This window comes from Batrachochytrium dendrobatidis (assembly GCF_000203795.2).
Source record: "Batrachochytrium dendrobatidis JAM81 unplaced genomic scaffold BATDEscaffold_3, whole genome shotgun sequence".
Classification (NCBI taxonomy): Eukaryota; Fungi; Chytridiomycota; class Chytridiomycetes; order Rhizophydiales; genus Batrachochytrium; species Batrachochytrium dendrobatidis.
Genome location: NW_006281101.1, coordinates 101,782 through 116,573, shown reverse-complemented (window position 1 = coordinate 116,573; position 14,792 = coordinate 101,782). Strand labels below are relative to the sequence as shown.

The 14,792-nt window shown below is 39.5% G+C and overlaps 8 protein-coding genes across 8 annotated transcripts; 3 read left to right on the top strand and 5 right to left on the bottom strand.

Annotated features, from left to right (window-relative positions):
• Positions 1-202: 202 nt before the first annotated feature.
• BATDEDRAFT_87213 (uncharacterized protein) lies at positions 203-2,139 on the bottom strand (the record flags this gene model as incomplete). The annotated part of the gene is made up of 4 exons (XM_006677434.1): positions 203-1,336; positions 1,430-1,732; positions 1,816-1,966; positions 2,045-2,139. The coding sequence occupies 4 exons, from the start codon at positions 2,137-2,139 to the stop codon at positions 203-205; spliced, it is 1,683 nt and encodes a 560-aa protein (XP_006677497.1).
• A 924-nt stretch (positions 2,140-3,063) lies between these two features.
• BATDEDRAFT_7466 (uncharacterized protein) lies at positions 3,064-3,351 on the bottom strand (the record flags this gene model as incomplete). Its single annotated transcript, XM_006677047.1, has 1 exon — positions 3,064-3,351. A coding segment is annotated over one exon (288 nt), but the record flags the coding sequence as incomplete, so codon positions are not given.
• Positions 3,352-3,815: 464 nt separating this feature from the next.
• On the bottom strand, positions 3,816-5,165 carry BATDEDRAFT_23234 (uncharacterized protein; the record flags this gene model as incomplete). Its single annotated transcript, XM_006677166.1, has 3 exons — positions 3,816-3,995; positions 4,099-4,617; positions 4,704-5,165. 3 exons carry the CDS (start codon positions 5,163-5,165, stop codon positions 3,816-3,818), a joined length of 1,161 nt encoding a protein of 386 aa, XP_006677229.1.
• A 1,525-nt stretch (positions 5,166-6,690) lies between these two features.
• Positions 6,691-7,796, bottom strand: BATDEDRAFT_34523 (uncharacterized protein; the record flags this gene model as incomplete). Its single annotated transcript, XM_006677330.1, has 2 exons — positions 6,691-7,193; positions 7,268-7,796. The coding sequence occupies 2 exons, from the start codon at positions 7,794-7,796 to the stop codon at positions 6,775-6,777; spliced, it is 948 nt and encodes a 315-aa protein (XP_006677393.1). The 3' UTR covers positions 6,691-6,774.
• Positions 7,797-8,173: 377 nt separating this feature from the next.
• Positions 8,174-10,590, bottom strand: BATDEDRAFT_32935 (AAA family ATPase VPS4; the record flags this gene model as incomplete). Its single annotated transcript, XM_006677324.1, has 10 exons — positions 10,541-10,590; positions 10,039-10,150; positions 9,793-9,933; positions 9,428-9,693; positions 9,251-9,366; positions 8,945-9,175; positions 8,718-8,849; positions 8,560-8,647; positions 8,268-8,483; positions 8,174-8,197 (listed from the first exon to the last, which is right to left on the bottom strand). Exons 1-10 carry the CDS (start codon positions 10,562-10,564, stop codon positions 8,174-8,176), a joined length of 1,350 nt encoding a protein of 449 aa, XP_006677387.1. The 5' UTR covers positions 10,565-10,590.
• A 319-nt stretch (positions 10,591-10,909) lies between these two features.
• BATDEDRAFT_86738 (U2-type spliceosomal complex subunit CWC25) lies at positions 10,910-12,643 on the top strand (the record flags this gene model as incomplete). The annotated part of the gene is made up of 4 exons (XM_006677539.1): positions 10,910-10,927; positions 11,009-11,175; positions 11,299-11,440; positions 11,526-12,643. 4 exons carry the CDS (start codon positions 10,910-10,912, stop codon positions 12,615-12,617), a joined length of 1,419 nt encoding a protein of 472 aa, XP_006677602.1. The 3' UTR covers positions 12,618-12,643.
• Positions 12,644-12,947: 304 nt separating this feature from the next.
• On the top strand, positions 12,948-13,302 carry BATDEDRAFT_87180 (uncharacterized protein; the record flags this gene model as incomplete). Its single annotated transcript, XM_006677538.1, has 3 exons — positions 12,948-13,011; positions 13,093-13,164; positions 13,226-13,302. The coding sequence occupies 3 exons, from the start codon at positions 12,948-12,950 to the stop codon at positions 13,300-13,302; spliced, it is 213 nt and encodes a 70-aa protein (XP_006677601.1).
• Positions 13,303-13,518: 216 nt separating this feature from the next.
• BATDEDRAFT_15965 (uncharacterized protein) lies at positions 13,519-14,381 on the top strand (the record flags this gene model as incomplete). Its single annotated transcript, XM_006677110.1, has 2 exons — positions 13,519-13,937; positions 14,132-14,381. Coding segments are annotated over exons 1-2 (456 nt in total), but the record flags the coding sequence as incomplete, so codon positions are not given.
• Positions 14,382-14,792: the final 411 nt, after the last annotated feature.

Genomic DNA, 14,792 nt, shown 5'->3' with positions numbered 1-14,792 from the left:
AGATTCTGCTACCATCTAGTAATTTGCTCATTTGTCTTTTGATTTGCATTATAAATGTTTTTATTTTCAAATAGCACCAACATGCAACTCGACCAAATTTAGTTTGAAATATAAAGCAGAGTTGACTAGAGATTTTTTGACAAGAGTGGGTTGATTACAGCTAGTACATGTAAGACAGTTCTTGACAGAAATAAAAGATGGTTCAAGTGGGGCATTCACGAGCATAGTGCCCAACAAGACCACATTTGTAACATGAGGATCCGCTTGTACCAGATATGGGATTGGATGCTTGAGGTTCACCTCGTCCGCGAGACAGCTTTGCAGCACTTTGCTGGCGTCTATATGCCTCTAATGCATGATCTGTCAATTCAGGTGCTGTGATCATATCACCACTGTGAGAATAACCTGCATTTTCTCCAAAAGATTGGAGTCCAGTAAGTGGTCGAGAATTAGGGTTGGGTGTAGGAAATGCTCCACTAGTATGTATAGCGGTCTTTGAACCCACACCCACTGGTCGCTCGTAAGATTGTTGTCTAGCTCGTGATCGACTCCTACTGCGCGACTCTGACTGGTAACGGGACCAGTTGGGTGAGTCTGGCGGGTGTCGTTGACGGGAAGTAGTGTAGCGTTTTGGTGAAAAAGACCTAGATCTAGATCTAGAACGAGAGCGAGAACTTGCTGATCGAGATAGTCTAGAGCGTCTAGAAAGCGACGAAGAGCGACTGGATCTGGAGCGAGATCTTGAGTAGGAACGAGAGCGAGACCTCGATCTAGACCTTGATCTGGAGCGCACTCGTTCGACTTGATACTTTTTAGAAAACGATCCATGCAAGACTGGGTTTTTACTCCCAGATCCAGCAGCATCGTCCTTTGCGTACCGAGACAGAGGAACATCGCTCCAAGATCCAGATGATTCACCGCCTCTTCCCAATATGGGTCGAGGAGAGTGATCCGATGGTTTAGAAAGTGTATGAGTTTCAACAGGACTATGCGCTCGATGCGAGCGAAAAGTGTTATCCTTTTTCATAGACCAATCTCCACCTTGAAGTCGCTGCTTGTTATGCTGAATCCATGTATTCAGATATTCCGACTCCCATCCTTCGTCTGAAAACTTGGCTATAGCGGCCTTTGTCACACCTGTATTATCTCCCATATTTAGTTGTGCATCTTTCTGGTCATCATTTGCACACAACTTTATCTTGAAGCATTGCAATCCCATATCGAAATCAGTCATGATAGCTTTCCAGTCTCGATCAGTTGAAGGCATATACCTCCGTCTAGACATTTCTACCATTGATGCAACAGTAACGGGTGTTCCAGGAGGCAAATTGGATTCCTAATAAACAGACAATCAGTTGGAGAATAAACCAACGCATTATCCAATTTAAACGGCTTGTAGAAGCAATAGCCACGAGTTCACATCACTTACTTGGATTACTTGTAACATGATACTTGATGGCAATTCTTCAGCCAATTTATCGTCGAGTAATTCATCCAACTCTTTAAAGTAGGCATCACGCTGCTCCTTTAATTTCAGTTCAAGTTCTTGCTGTTCCTTCAGTCTTTGCTGTTCTTTAAGCTGATGGAGTCTTTGATCAGCTTGAATCTGAACTTGTCTCAATCGCTCTCGCTCTATATCTTCCTGTGAAGGAGGAACAGTGCTAACGATTCGATAAAGAGTGTCAATCTGAATTGGATTCAGCATGCTCTTTGCATGCCAAATATCAATCAACTAGCAAATTGTACAGGTTGAATTCGGTAGGTTAAATATCAAAACATCGATCATATTCAACATTGTTCATAAAACGCAAGTACCTTGCGAAGACTCAAAATTCTGCCCTGAACAATCAAATGCATGTCGTAATTCAAAGGATTCTGATATGCGGCCTGAACTGCCAAAATAAATAATGGATCGATACTGTCCAGCAAGGAGTAATTTATCAACACTGCTAGTTGTTGTGCAACTCTAATAAATAAAATAGATTAGTTTCGTGCCATTCATTACAACATACATGACTGAATAGGTCAGTATGATTAGATGTACCCATGGAATAGTAAATCGTTGACAAAATAAAGCAGATGCAGACGGTCTTCAAAGGCTGCAGGAGGTAAGTTTTGAGAAAAAGAAACCAACTGCATTCCTAGTTGATTGAAATGAGGAGGAATTCTGCAGATCGATAAAACAAAGTCTCTTGCGTCCTGTTAATAGTCATAAATGTATGGAGCATCAATGCATAGTTCTAATATATATGTACTGCATTTGATCAATGATGCAGATTTATGATATAAATAACAATATGTATATGCTCACCTGTATATGATGGTTTGAACAGTTTCGACATAGTTTTGTTAGTAACTCCCATAAAAGGGAGTCTGGTGGAAACAGTACGACTGAATTCATTCAGCTATATTCACGCAGAACGGAACACCAAGAGTCCAAGAATAATAAACAGTTTTGTAAAGTGATTATTGGACAAGATTTGCAAATTCAAATCACTCACGATTATTGACAAAAAGAATGAGAACAGAGTGATGAAATAAATTGAGAATTCAGAAACGCGTATCACGTGTATTGAGATACTCGCATAAATCTCGACCGCTTGAATTGAATTGAATTGTCTGCGATTTCTGTCCAGTTTACAGTCTTTCTGAAGCTTAAAAGACTGCAAAAGTGTAGTTTTGAATTGTAAACTGTAAAGTCTTTTATTTCCAAACGAGTAATTGAAGATTGTGTGCATTTATGATTGACAATCTTGCTTAGTAAATCATCATTTCATGAAACTGGCAGTCTTATTCTGAATATCAATCAACTTGAATATATTCTAAATAATAATCAACTTGAATAAATTCTGAATAACAATCAATTTGAATTTATTCTGAATAGCATGTTCATTTGGATCCCGAGTTCCACCACATGTATAACATAACCAAACCTACAATCAATGCAACAATATCCCAGCTATTGGTCGGTGCGTTTGGTGCTGCTGGAGCAGCTGAGCCAGTTCCAAGAACTCTTCCTGTTCCACTAGCAGCAAATCCGCCTCCTGAATGTCCACCAAGTTCCTTTACAAGCTGTTCCACCTTGTTAATATCTGCGCCAACGACCTCGTTCACTTTGCTGCCCTTTTTGAAAAACTGGAATGTTGGCATTGCTCGTACACCATGCTTGCTTGAGATAGCCTGCAGTTGATCAACATCGACCTTGAGAAACTGCACATTGGGTGTCTTTTTTGCCAAGGCTTCAAATCGAGGTGCAACCATCTTGCATGGACCACACCATTCTGCAAAAAAATCTACAACAGTAAGCTTGTTGCTCTCAATAAGTTTATCAAACTCGGCTACAGATGAAATATGAACAAGCGACATTTGTGTGCTAGGAATGAATCAATTGTCAGTGCTGAGAAAACCAGATTTGGAAATGATGGTTTTGCTGCAAATCAAGAGCAATGTGGTAACTATTCAAGCATCGATATTTCTTGTAGTAGCCTCAGGTAATATTTACAGCTGTGTTCACGTAAAATGGAATACTTTCTAGTGATTGCTTCGAAATAGGCATGACTGGATATTGATCTGGTTTGGCACTCTCGATTCTTGAATCAACACATTATCCACTATATAATACAATCAAATTATGGGTTTGAGTTGGAATTATTGTTGACAGTCAACTAAAAAGTATCATATTGTTTAAAGTATTGTAAAATACACAATGGCTAAAACATCAAGCAGTTTGTCGAGATTTAAACCTGCAGCGCTTCAATCAATTTTACAACTTAAACTATATGATCGTCTTTATTGACTTTGTATGTTGCTAAGGATCATGGTGTAGAACACAACTCAAGACTGCTTGGAGATTGTGACCCACCAACAGTCGTGTCGCCTTCTTGCTTGTTAGGTTCAAGCCCGTCTGTATATACACTGGGCCGTGAGCTTCCACTCATAGATATCTGTCGTTTAAACTGCAATACAATCTGAACAAACAAGAATGTCTCAATAAACTAAGCCGCAAAATGCAATCAGTGTTAAAAACAGTAATGTTAGTCTATTTAACTCGAATAAAGGGTTGATAGATGAAACCCGATTAAAGATATTCAGGCTTACCAAATGAATTCCAATTACGCCAAACGATATCTGCATAAGTGCGTAATGTGCCAATCGATCCATATCTTCCAATATCATTGACGAGGAAATAAACGTGCTAATGGATAGCAGATCCAAAGCAAAAAGAATTATAATCAATATACGAATCATTAGAAAGCCTCGGTCAATTTTCTTTGTTAGTCTGGCCACACTAGATGGATTAAGAGCGACTGTAGTGGTAGAAGTTTGGTCGTCCATAGTAGCTGTACCCGGTACAGTCAAACCATCCCTATTTGCCACATAATTGGAATACATGCCTGACTCGTCACTATCTATCGGAACAGGAGGGACTGCAACTAACGCGATAACACTGCTATTTTGTCGCTGTAGTTTATGGGAATTAAAATTGGCGGGATTTTCAGATCTGGCTGCGCGCAATCTATCAAAATGAGTCCGGGTTCGTTTTAAAATATATAGGTTCTGCAGTACACCCCAAATCCCAACTAAAATCGTATAAATCGCGGATCCATTATTTGCCCACTAGTATACAGCATCATTTTGTAAATAAAAATAATCAGACGTCACTACAGCAATCAAATAAAATCGCTCCTACAAAAAAAGCTTACCTTTGTTGCAGTCGTTTCAAGATTATACGGAAACACCCACTCTTGTAAATATGTTGGCAATGAGCATATCAAATGCACTAAAATAGCAGCAAGACGTATCCATTTCATATTCTCAGATCGAAACGCCTTGATGTTGATTAATCCCTCGTTAAACACACGAAAGATCTCCAGTTGTATCAAATTAAGCAACAAAACGCATATTTGGTAGATAAAGTTGCGAGAAATAAGCGCAGCTGAAGTATATGGAAGATATACATAAGCGACCTCGGATAGTTGAAGAAGAATAGTTGAAAGATTAATTGCAATGAGTGTGATGATGGATGTTGTGAACCTCTTTTGAACACCTTTGCGAATAAATACAATCGTGCCAACTATGCCAGTTATAAACGACAAAGCGGTAAATAACATGCCGAAAAAGGCTAATGGAAATTGAATGATTTCAACATGGTGTATAAAAGGCATTGCTGGGCCAATCGTTTAAATGGCTGTATGACCGAGAAATGTAAACTTGAAAAATAAAAATTAGACCAAATATTTGATGGATTGATTGGAAAAGAGAAATTAGTTACAGCTGTATTCATGTAAATGGAGCAGAGTAAAAATATAGCAGACCATGAATTTCATTGGATGAATTTCCATCACATTTACTGGACAGTATTGTTTTTTGAACCTCTTGAGAAAGCCTAATGATCTTTCTCTTGGTAATTACCAAGAGTTAATGCTGAAACGTGATCTTTGTTTTTTCAAACTAGAACACAACCGCATTTGCAAGATTCTAGGATGCAACAAAGATGAGTGTTACAGATTTGAAACAGTTGAACTTAATATCTGAATTACAATGAATGAATCTGGTGACCATACAATGTATGGCTATCAAAAGAGGAGAAAAGGCAAGTCAAAACCATGGTTTGATTGTATTACATTATAGACGTTGTGTTTTGAAGAATTGAGAATGCCAATTGGGAAAACATTCAATTTGTAGTAGAAAAGCGCAACGAATATTTAACCGTTGGCTTATTCCAAAGCAAAGGAGGCAGTGACCGCAAGATAATGCAAAAATGATACATTTTATGCCGATACGGTTGTGATAATGGTAGAATGAACTTACAGACTACAATGTCAACAGCAAAGTCCACTGGAAACTAAATAGACAAAACTCGAGACAATGAGCTATCAAGAAGCCACAAGACAATCAAATGATGATGTGGCGGGAAACAATTATATGGTCAAAAGGTTGGGATTCCACGAGATTGTATAGGGAGGTATCAGACAATAGCTGCAATATTGCTTACGTGAATAGCTTAGCAAGCTTGGATTAAATGTGGTCGCGTAGCGCTATGGTGCTGTGCTTGGCTTCCTTCAATCCTTGACTAACCCTGACATTAACGGCGTGTCAATGTTTCGATTATTATTCTCAAAGCCAGAGGTAAAGCAGCCCTTGGTCATTTGCATGTTACAGCCATATCCACGTAAATGGAGCACTAAATAGGGTGTCAAAGCACGTAACAAACGGCCAGTTCCATGAACCAGTTGGTGTCAGTTTCCATTACATTTACTGTTCAACTGTTCGACTTGTCCTCTGGACTCCCTGGCGGATTACACACTCCAGGGATGCAATTGTTGTTTCCATGCCAGCCACCAGGGATAAGTTCCGTAAACTGCTTTTTTGGACTAGAACGCGAGCTTGTCTACTAGTCGGTACTGAACAGATTCAAATGGAATGTTGAATACTAATAGTTTGAAGCAATTTGGCACTTGATTCGAGCTATGGTTAGATCTGCACCATGTCTGAGCAACCACGTTTCCAAGACAGGCAATAGTGATCCAATGCATGAATGTGATATACTACACTGACTCGTAGCATAAATCAGTTTAGATGATTTCAAGCATGAATGCTCACTGTATTTGATGGCATTGAACATGGTTAAAGTCGTTTCAATTGAATGTGTATCCACGTTCTATCATAAGCTTGGTAGACCAAACACATCATCAAACCAAAAAGTCTCGAGTTCATTCCATCAACCAAATCTTAATGATAGTAAAACATAGATTATCCCAAGAAACTCGACTGTTACGCACCCAGAGCAGCAGCAATGAATGAGTAGATACGATAGGCAGCACGGGAGCCCCAAGTATCTTTAGGAATAATAAACAGAGACTCTGCGTTTGCATACATGATGGACTTTCCACCAACCAAATCTGCAAATTCACCACTGCCATACTTGTTTGCAGTTGCAGTTGTAGATGACGGATCTACAGGCTCAAAAAGACATTCTGCATCATGAGCTTCAGCAGTGAGATACACTTTACGGCCCTTGTGCTCTTTGATGCGTACACATACAGCAATGGTTTTATTTACTGGCATAGTGTTCTTGAAATTGATGTTGAGATTAGCAGTATATCCAATGTATTTGGATGCTGCATCTGCAAAGAAGAGATAGCCCATACAATCGTCAAAGATGGCGCTGATCAAACCTCCATGTACCAATCCTAAAGCAAACGATAAAATGCTCAAAATGCTCAATAAGCTGAATGAGTTTCATCACAATCACATCTGGGTTTACCTTTGTGGCCACATATCAAATCTCCCAGATGAACGAACATGACCAATGTCCGACGGTCTTTGGAAACCCATCCAGATCCATGTTCAATACCACCCTTTCGAAACAATAGTTTGCCTCGCATCAATGTACCTTCCACAGCATCCAATGATAAGATTTGGCTAATAGTTTTGTGATGTTCAGGATCGTTGTCAATTATAACCTGCTTTTGTCTTTTACCATTACTGTTCTGATCTGCATTCATGTCATCAGTAGAGTCGCTCAACCCCTCAATTCCGCCAACTAATAACGGATGATAGGGAGCTCGTTTGAAACCTTCTTGTTCCATAATGCGCTGGTACAGAGGCAGTTTTCCAATTCTTGTTTGTAATGAATGATCAGGAAGATAAGGAGTAGTTGAATCCAATGCTAGGTTGGATATGGGCAGAGCAGAGCGACGGAGATCAAAATAGCCAGTGTAAGAAAGAGCACCTGCAGTGAACACTCCGCCAGCCATGGCAGACATGGCCATTGCTAAACGACTTTTAGCCATATTGTAATTGATATGTTCAGATACGTTGATTGTGCAAGATTCAAAGTCTTTTGATCGAACGCGATGTGATGGTTTAGAAATCTGTCATCATCTGGAGCGACAAAGCGAGAGTTCTTGAGTCTAGTGTAAACTAGATGAAACTTTGAAGATCGTGTCAGATCAAACCCAAAGGAAGTTGTCCTATATTGAATCCCATACGCGCAGCAGATTACCCAGTAAACTGATTGTACCAACAGGTTGCTGACAATGTATCACTCAGTTTTCATACCCATTATTACTAGCTGTAAAAGTCACATCTTGACCCAAATGCACCTTCATTAAAACAACAGCAAATTAAATCAATATATTCATTGATATTATTGACACCACATTCATAATCAGACTTCCTGTCCGAAATCAGCCTATAATACAACAATTTAAAATAAGCAATAGTCGAGCATAGTAGCAAACAAGAATTATACATTCACATACCGTCCACTTGACATATTGTTCTAAATCGCTTTGATTTACTGATGGTCGGGCTGTAGCCGCCGATCGAAGAAAATCAGCAATTGTAAGTTCTGGTTCTAACAACTCATCCGATCCAACACTTGTCCATGATTTTTCAATTGCTCCTGGATCGCCTGGCGAGCATGGAGTAAGATGCACTGTCATGACATTTGGATCTTTTCGCGATGGAGCTTGTACCTGGAACAAAAACAGCATCATCAATGAGCTGAGATAGTCTGAATATACCGATTAAAACAAAACATGCATAATGTACCTGTTTAAAATGCGTAGCATTCTGAACTTTTCGAATAGGCTCCATCAATGCATCACGAACAAGTACCGCAATATCGGATCCAGAAAATCTAGTAATCATTGAATCAAACTGTTGGTACCATAACACAACTACTGCACAAGTTTTCATAAACAACACACCCTTCAGTTCGTTCACCCAGCATCCGAAAATCTTTTTGGCCTAGTCTACAGGGTGTCGATCCAATATCCAGACTGACCATGCGTGCACGAGCATTCAAGTCTGGTAATGGAATATAAATTCGTTTTTCAAATCTACAAGCAGTTTAAGAAACTTGATCAAAAAACAGGCAACTTGAATCTTGTCATATACAATAGAGTTTAAAGGGCATCAACAGGGTTATCCTCACCGACGACGAATAGCACTGTCTATCTGCCATGGGATATTTGTGGCACCAAGTACCAACACACCAGTAGTATCGTTTCCCACACCTTGCATCTGCACAAGAAATTCAGTTTTAATACGCCGCGATGCCTCGGATTCTCCTTCGCCACGACTGCCACAGAGCGAATCTACTTCATCAATAAAAATAATCGATGGTTTGTTTTCGCGAGCCAGAGTAAAAAGTTGCTTTACAAGTCTATTCAATCGAGTAAAATCAAAATAATTAACTGTAATGTACATGTAAACTACAATTGAATATTAATAAAAGTACCTTTCACTCTCACCCAACCATTTGGATACAAGATCTGCTGAGCTAACAGAGAAAAACGTAGCATCTGCCTCTGTTGCAATGGCTTTGGCCAGATATGATTTACCAGTACCAGGAGGCTATTGATCAAATAAAGATTAGCGTAGTAAACAACATGGTATATTTTATGTTGTGTCATACCCCATAGAGAAGAATACCACGCCATGGGGTTCGTTTCCCTGTAAACAAGTGAGGAAATCGAATCGGCAAAATAACAGCCTCTTTGAGTGCTTCCTTGGCACCTTCAAGACCAGCAACATCATCCCAATGCACATTGGGCTTTTCCTGTAAAATTGCTTCGGCAAGTGCCTTTTTAAGTTTCTTGGTATCTGCATCCTCTTTCTTTCCTTTACCATCTCCATCCTCCTCCTCATCGTCCTCATCACTGGATTTATCCTGATGTTTTCCTAGTTGAATTGATGCGACAATCAGCCATACACGATTCAAGACCCAAATAACGTTTTTGAATCATCCATTCAAAAAAACAAATCATAAAACATTCATACCATTTCCTCCAGAATCACCGACAGAAACCGGCTTTTTCTTTTTTTGCTGCTTTGCCAAGTACTCTTTGAGCTTTTCTGCACGATCCAGATACTCTGTAAACTTTTTGCGAATAGATTCTTTAAGCTTGTCATTTTTTTCATCTATCAAATTGGAATGGATCGTGTAGATACACAAGGTTAGTTTGTGATGAATCAGTAAACACCAATCATCAATTCCAAATTACCAAAAGCAAATTCAATGTTTACATTTCATGGCAGTCATAAAATATTCTAGACTATTCGTGTACAGCTTGTATGCTTCTTCAAAGTTGCCTTTGCCATCTTCTTCTGTAGCCTTTTTGACAATTTCGATTGCTTTCTATTTAGCATGGTTTGGTATCCAGACAGGCATGGGTTAGATTCAAAATGAGGTTGGACAAGAATCCAAGACAAGCAAGATAGTTGCAGGTTTTGAGCATGATCCAGTTGCTACTCGAGATATTTTGGATACAATTCAATCTGCATTATCCCTGGTTGCTCATGTCATGTAAAAAGTAATGATGTGGTTGGACTTTTGGAATTCAAAAACACCCTATTGAAATAACCTGGACCATCAGATACCATACTGTAAAGTGTAGTGGGTCATCTAGGATGCAGTTTGAACTACTGTCCAATATTGACCAAATACGAGCTGATTTAAACCCAATCCAGTCCTGGCTGTTGCAAAATATGAATATTTAAAAAACTCAGTAAAACATATAGACTCAACTCCTAAAAAGTCAACACCAGCCATGGTAGCGAACGACTGGCCCAGATGAGTTGTACAAGTTGATGTCAAATTCAATGACAAATTTGGCTTTTGGCAGTCAAACCTGATAGTGGCCAGTCGCTATCCCACACTATGCACTGCAAATGCACTGTTTTATTTGAAACTGAATTGAAGATTGTGATTCCAACACCGTCTGATGACCGTATACTCTACATGGATATGAATGAATTCATTTATAAATCCTCAAAGTTGAATCTCCAGATATAATGGGTAGACTGTATAATATACAGTGTGGTCTTTTTATTTTGCCGTTTCAGTCGCCATTTGTTTGTTCTGCATCGGCAGAAACCATTTGGATTTATTGCTGATATGGGCGGTGGTGATCTGGTAGATGCATGCTGTTGGATAGAAACTTGAACAAAACTTATTGTCGACCATACTAACCACGACTCTTTCGACATCTTGTAGAACTTGAAAAAGTCATGGCATCCAGGAACATTCCGCAATCAAGAGAATGTATGGAAGAGAGAACAAGCTGCTTTAGAAGAAAAAAAGAAACTAGACCAGCTTCGTAAAGAAAAGGCCGAGGAAAGAGCAAGGGAAGAACTACAAGCTCTCAATAATGGTCGCATCAAGTAAAGTGTTTTGCATGGTTCATTGGTTTACGAACCAAGCTTAAAGAGTCTGTTCAACCATTTACGTTGGTCTGGCATCTAACTTTCACTTGAAATTATCGTATGGAACTAAATTGTATGTAGGAAATCTGATACTCGGCTAGAATGGATGTATACTGTTGGTCCTGGAGCAGTGTCAGGAGATATCAGTGAAGACAAGGAAGCATTTCTACTTGGTAAAAAAAGAGCAGATAAGCTAGTCGAGCAAGGTACCAAAGTATCCGATGTGAGTACCATGAATTTGCATCGCTTGAATCTAACAATGTCTTGGCTGGTTTAAAGGTAATAAACTAACTCGGTGTGCATAAAAGATGTCTACTGCGGCTACATTTACAAAAACCAACTCAACCTTGTACGGAATGACTGCCAACTCTGTTAGAGATCTGCAAGCAAAAATCCGAGATGATCCACTATTAGCTATTAAACGACGTGAGCAAGCATCTGTTCAGGCTGTTTTGAATAATCCAATTCGTCTGAAACAATTGACCGAAATGAAAAACAAGGAAAAAAAGTCTAAAAAGGAAAAGAAAAGCAAGGATCGTCATGGTAGAAATGCGTCTCCTTCACCACCTCGCCATAGGCATAAGCGTTCCAGTGATGCATCGAGTCCTCGAGAGTCAATAGCAGTTTCTTTAAGCCGTGAAAAAGAACGCTCATTTGTTCCACTGGAAGAAAAACACTCGAGACATTCCAGATCTCCTAAGCGTAGTCATGTGGATAGACAGAGTAGATCTGATCGTCATTATAGTCCTTCATCTCGAGTACAGAAACCATTGCATCATAGTGATCGATATGAACAAAGCAGCCGTAGACATAATAATGAGAGTAGATACACTTCCCGGGACAGTCGATCGCGATCACCTAGAGATGGGCATAATACTAGACACCACGATTCGGATGCTCCTCGTACATCTGTATCTCGCCATACAAAAGACACATCATCTAGCTCACGATACAGATCTCCACCAAAAGACCGATACAACGATTCACCCAAAGACTACGCCAAAGCCAAGACACATTCATCAAATGCATCGCATCGAGCATCTCATGGTGAGTTGACTACCGCACCGTTAGAGTCGGCTGTAAATGGAGATTACGAATCCCATAAAAAACGACAGGAAGAAGATCGTATACGCAGGTTAGAAGCGATGCAGGGAAATGCGAAAAGGTTAATACAAGAGCGAGAAGAAAGAATCAAGACGGCACGGATTCAAGATGCTGCAGAACAAGCAGCCGAGGAAGATGCTCGACGAAAACGGTCGAGGGTTAGTGGATCCCTTACAGCTGAAGCTAGTTTCGAAGCAGACATGCATCTCCAGGCATATGTGACTTCAGGGGCGACTGCGGCAGACATGATTCAACGCAATCGAGCATTTGCTGAACGCTCTGTTGTCGAGCATTGAATAAAACTTGATGTATATCAGCCAAAGCAGTTGTCCCTTTATAATATGGAAATATGTGGCTTTCGCTGTGGTGTTAAGCGGCATAGATGGCATGGAAAGGGCTACTGTAATTAATTTAGGACGATTCGTTATTTTTAAGCTATTTATAAACGACTCTTTTTGCTTTCCATCCACCGCATACACTATGAATCTTATTCAATACTTTAAAGCCCATTTCTGCAAGAAATCTGCATCCATGTCCAGTGAGCTATGTTGAGATGCAATCATTGTGACTGTTTTTGCTGTTGCTGTTTTTGTTGCTAATGCTATGCAGAGAAAAACATAATTGTTATGTTCAAGGACGATACGTGCAAAGAAGTAATCGATAAAGCTGCTTCGGATTTAATCGCTCAAGGTCAGCATATACCATTCCAATTGATTAGATGTGCATCGATTTACTGTATTGTCACTCATTTATTTTTTGAATTTCTGCCAGGTGGAGTCGTCCACCATCGTTATGAAAGTTCTATTCTTGGATTCTCTGCAACTGTTCCATACAGTCTTATAAGTAAGTCTGTATTATTCTGATGAGTGTTTTTGCTGTGAATCCTGACTACTGTGACAATTAGGCGTCCTTGAAGCCAATGAGCATGTCGATTCTGTCGAGCTTGATGGACAAGTCAAGACTATGCCTATCAAAAACTAACGCTATTACAGACTCGACATAATGATTGCCATGCATTTTACTATTAATCCAAGATTCAATCAAAGCTGTATTCACGCAAAATGAAACACTTGTATTTGTCTTGAAGTGGTTTTTGACTCGATAAAAATGGTTAAATAATTGTGGGCTTTTCTATTAAAGATTGACTATTTTAATAGATATTTCTAATTCTTGGAATACAAGGTGGAGTTGTACAGAGTTTGATTGACAGTAATATGGTGGATGTTTTATCCTAGAACATCATATACGTCTATGCCCAGTTCAAGCAACAATGATCGTATATCCAGAGAATACAATTGTTTTCATGCCTATTACCAGAAGAATCAAAAACACTGTTGTTCAGCAAACTCGATCATTTCATGAGACTGACTGTTTATTATACTTGGCTCTCTTATTTAGCATCACATTTACATGGATATGGCGGTGAATTGGCAATATGAAATGCGTCGAGACATGCAGGAGATTATACCTGGTTTATGGCTAGGTCCATATTCTTGCGCTAGAGATAATTCACTGCTGCACCTTAAAGGAATCACTCATATTCTATGTGTGAGAGAAAGCAATGAAGAAATGATGGTTCGCATGCGGTTTCCAGAAGAGTTTCATTACTTGTGCATGTAAGTTTTACAATAGGAGCAGTCCTGGATACATTAGACTATCATTTCAAATTTAATCTTGCCAGGACATGTCAGAGCTGTTATGCAGCCATTACCTTGGTGTTTTGTAGCAGATATGAAGAACGATACCATTTTGTTTTAAACTATTCCAATCACTAATTCATGCATTGAATATCATTCCATTATCGCAACAGCCAAGCTTCCGACTCTCCACTTCAAAACCTCATTCCATTGTTTCCAAAGGCCACCTCATTCATTCATACTGCAATCACAAACGGTGGATCCGTACTAGTGCATTGCAATGGTGGCATATCTCGATCGCCAGCTTTCGTTGTAGCCTATATGATGGACATGCATGACATGCAGTTTGCAACTGCATTTCAGTTTGTCCAAAGCAAACGTTTCTGTATGAACCCGATTGAAGTGTTCAAGTACCAACTCAGAGTAAGCTTTGATTTAACTTGGTTTCAATGCAACTTGTTCTAACCCTTTGTCCTACTTTTTAGGAATACGAGCCAATTATCATGGCACGAAGAGTGTCTGAAAATGAAGAATTTGCCCAAGAATGTGGCCAGGCTCGTGGCAGTACTCGAAGACGACTCGAGGATGAGAACACATCTATAGACTTGCATATTCATTCCCCTCGTGTACGGCCCTCGCCCATTTAGACTTGATTCTTTTACATGCATTTTGCTTGTCTGGCCAATACACTTTACTAGAACTCACCAATTGGCAATTTCTTTAATGAATGAACAAGACATTCTTGAACTGTCAAATCAAATAGATTCGTTGATATGCTAAAATAAAACTAAAAACATTTATTCCTTTAGCGCATGCTGCACTATCAGGACTGCC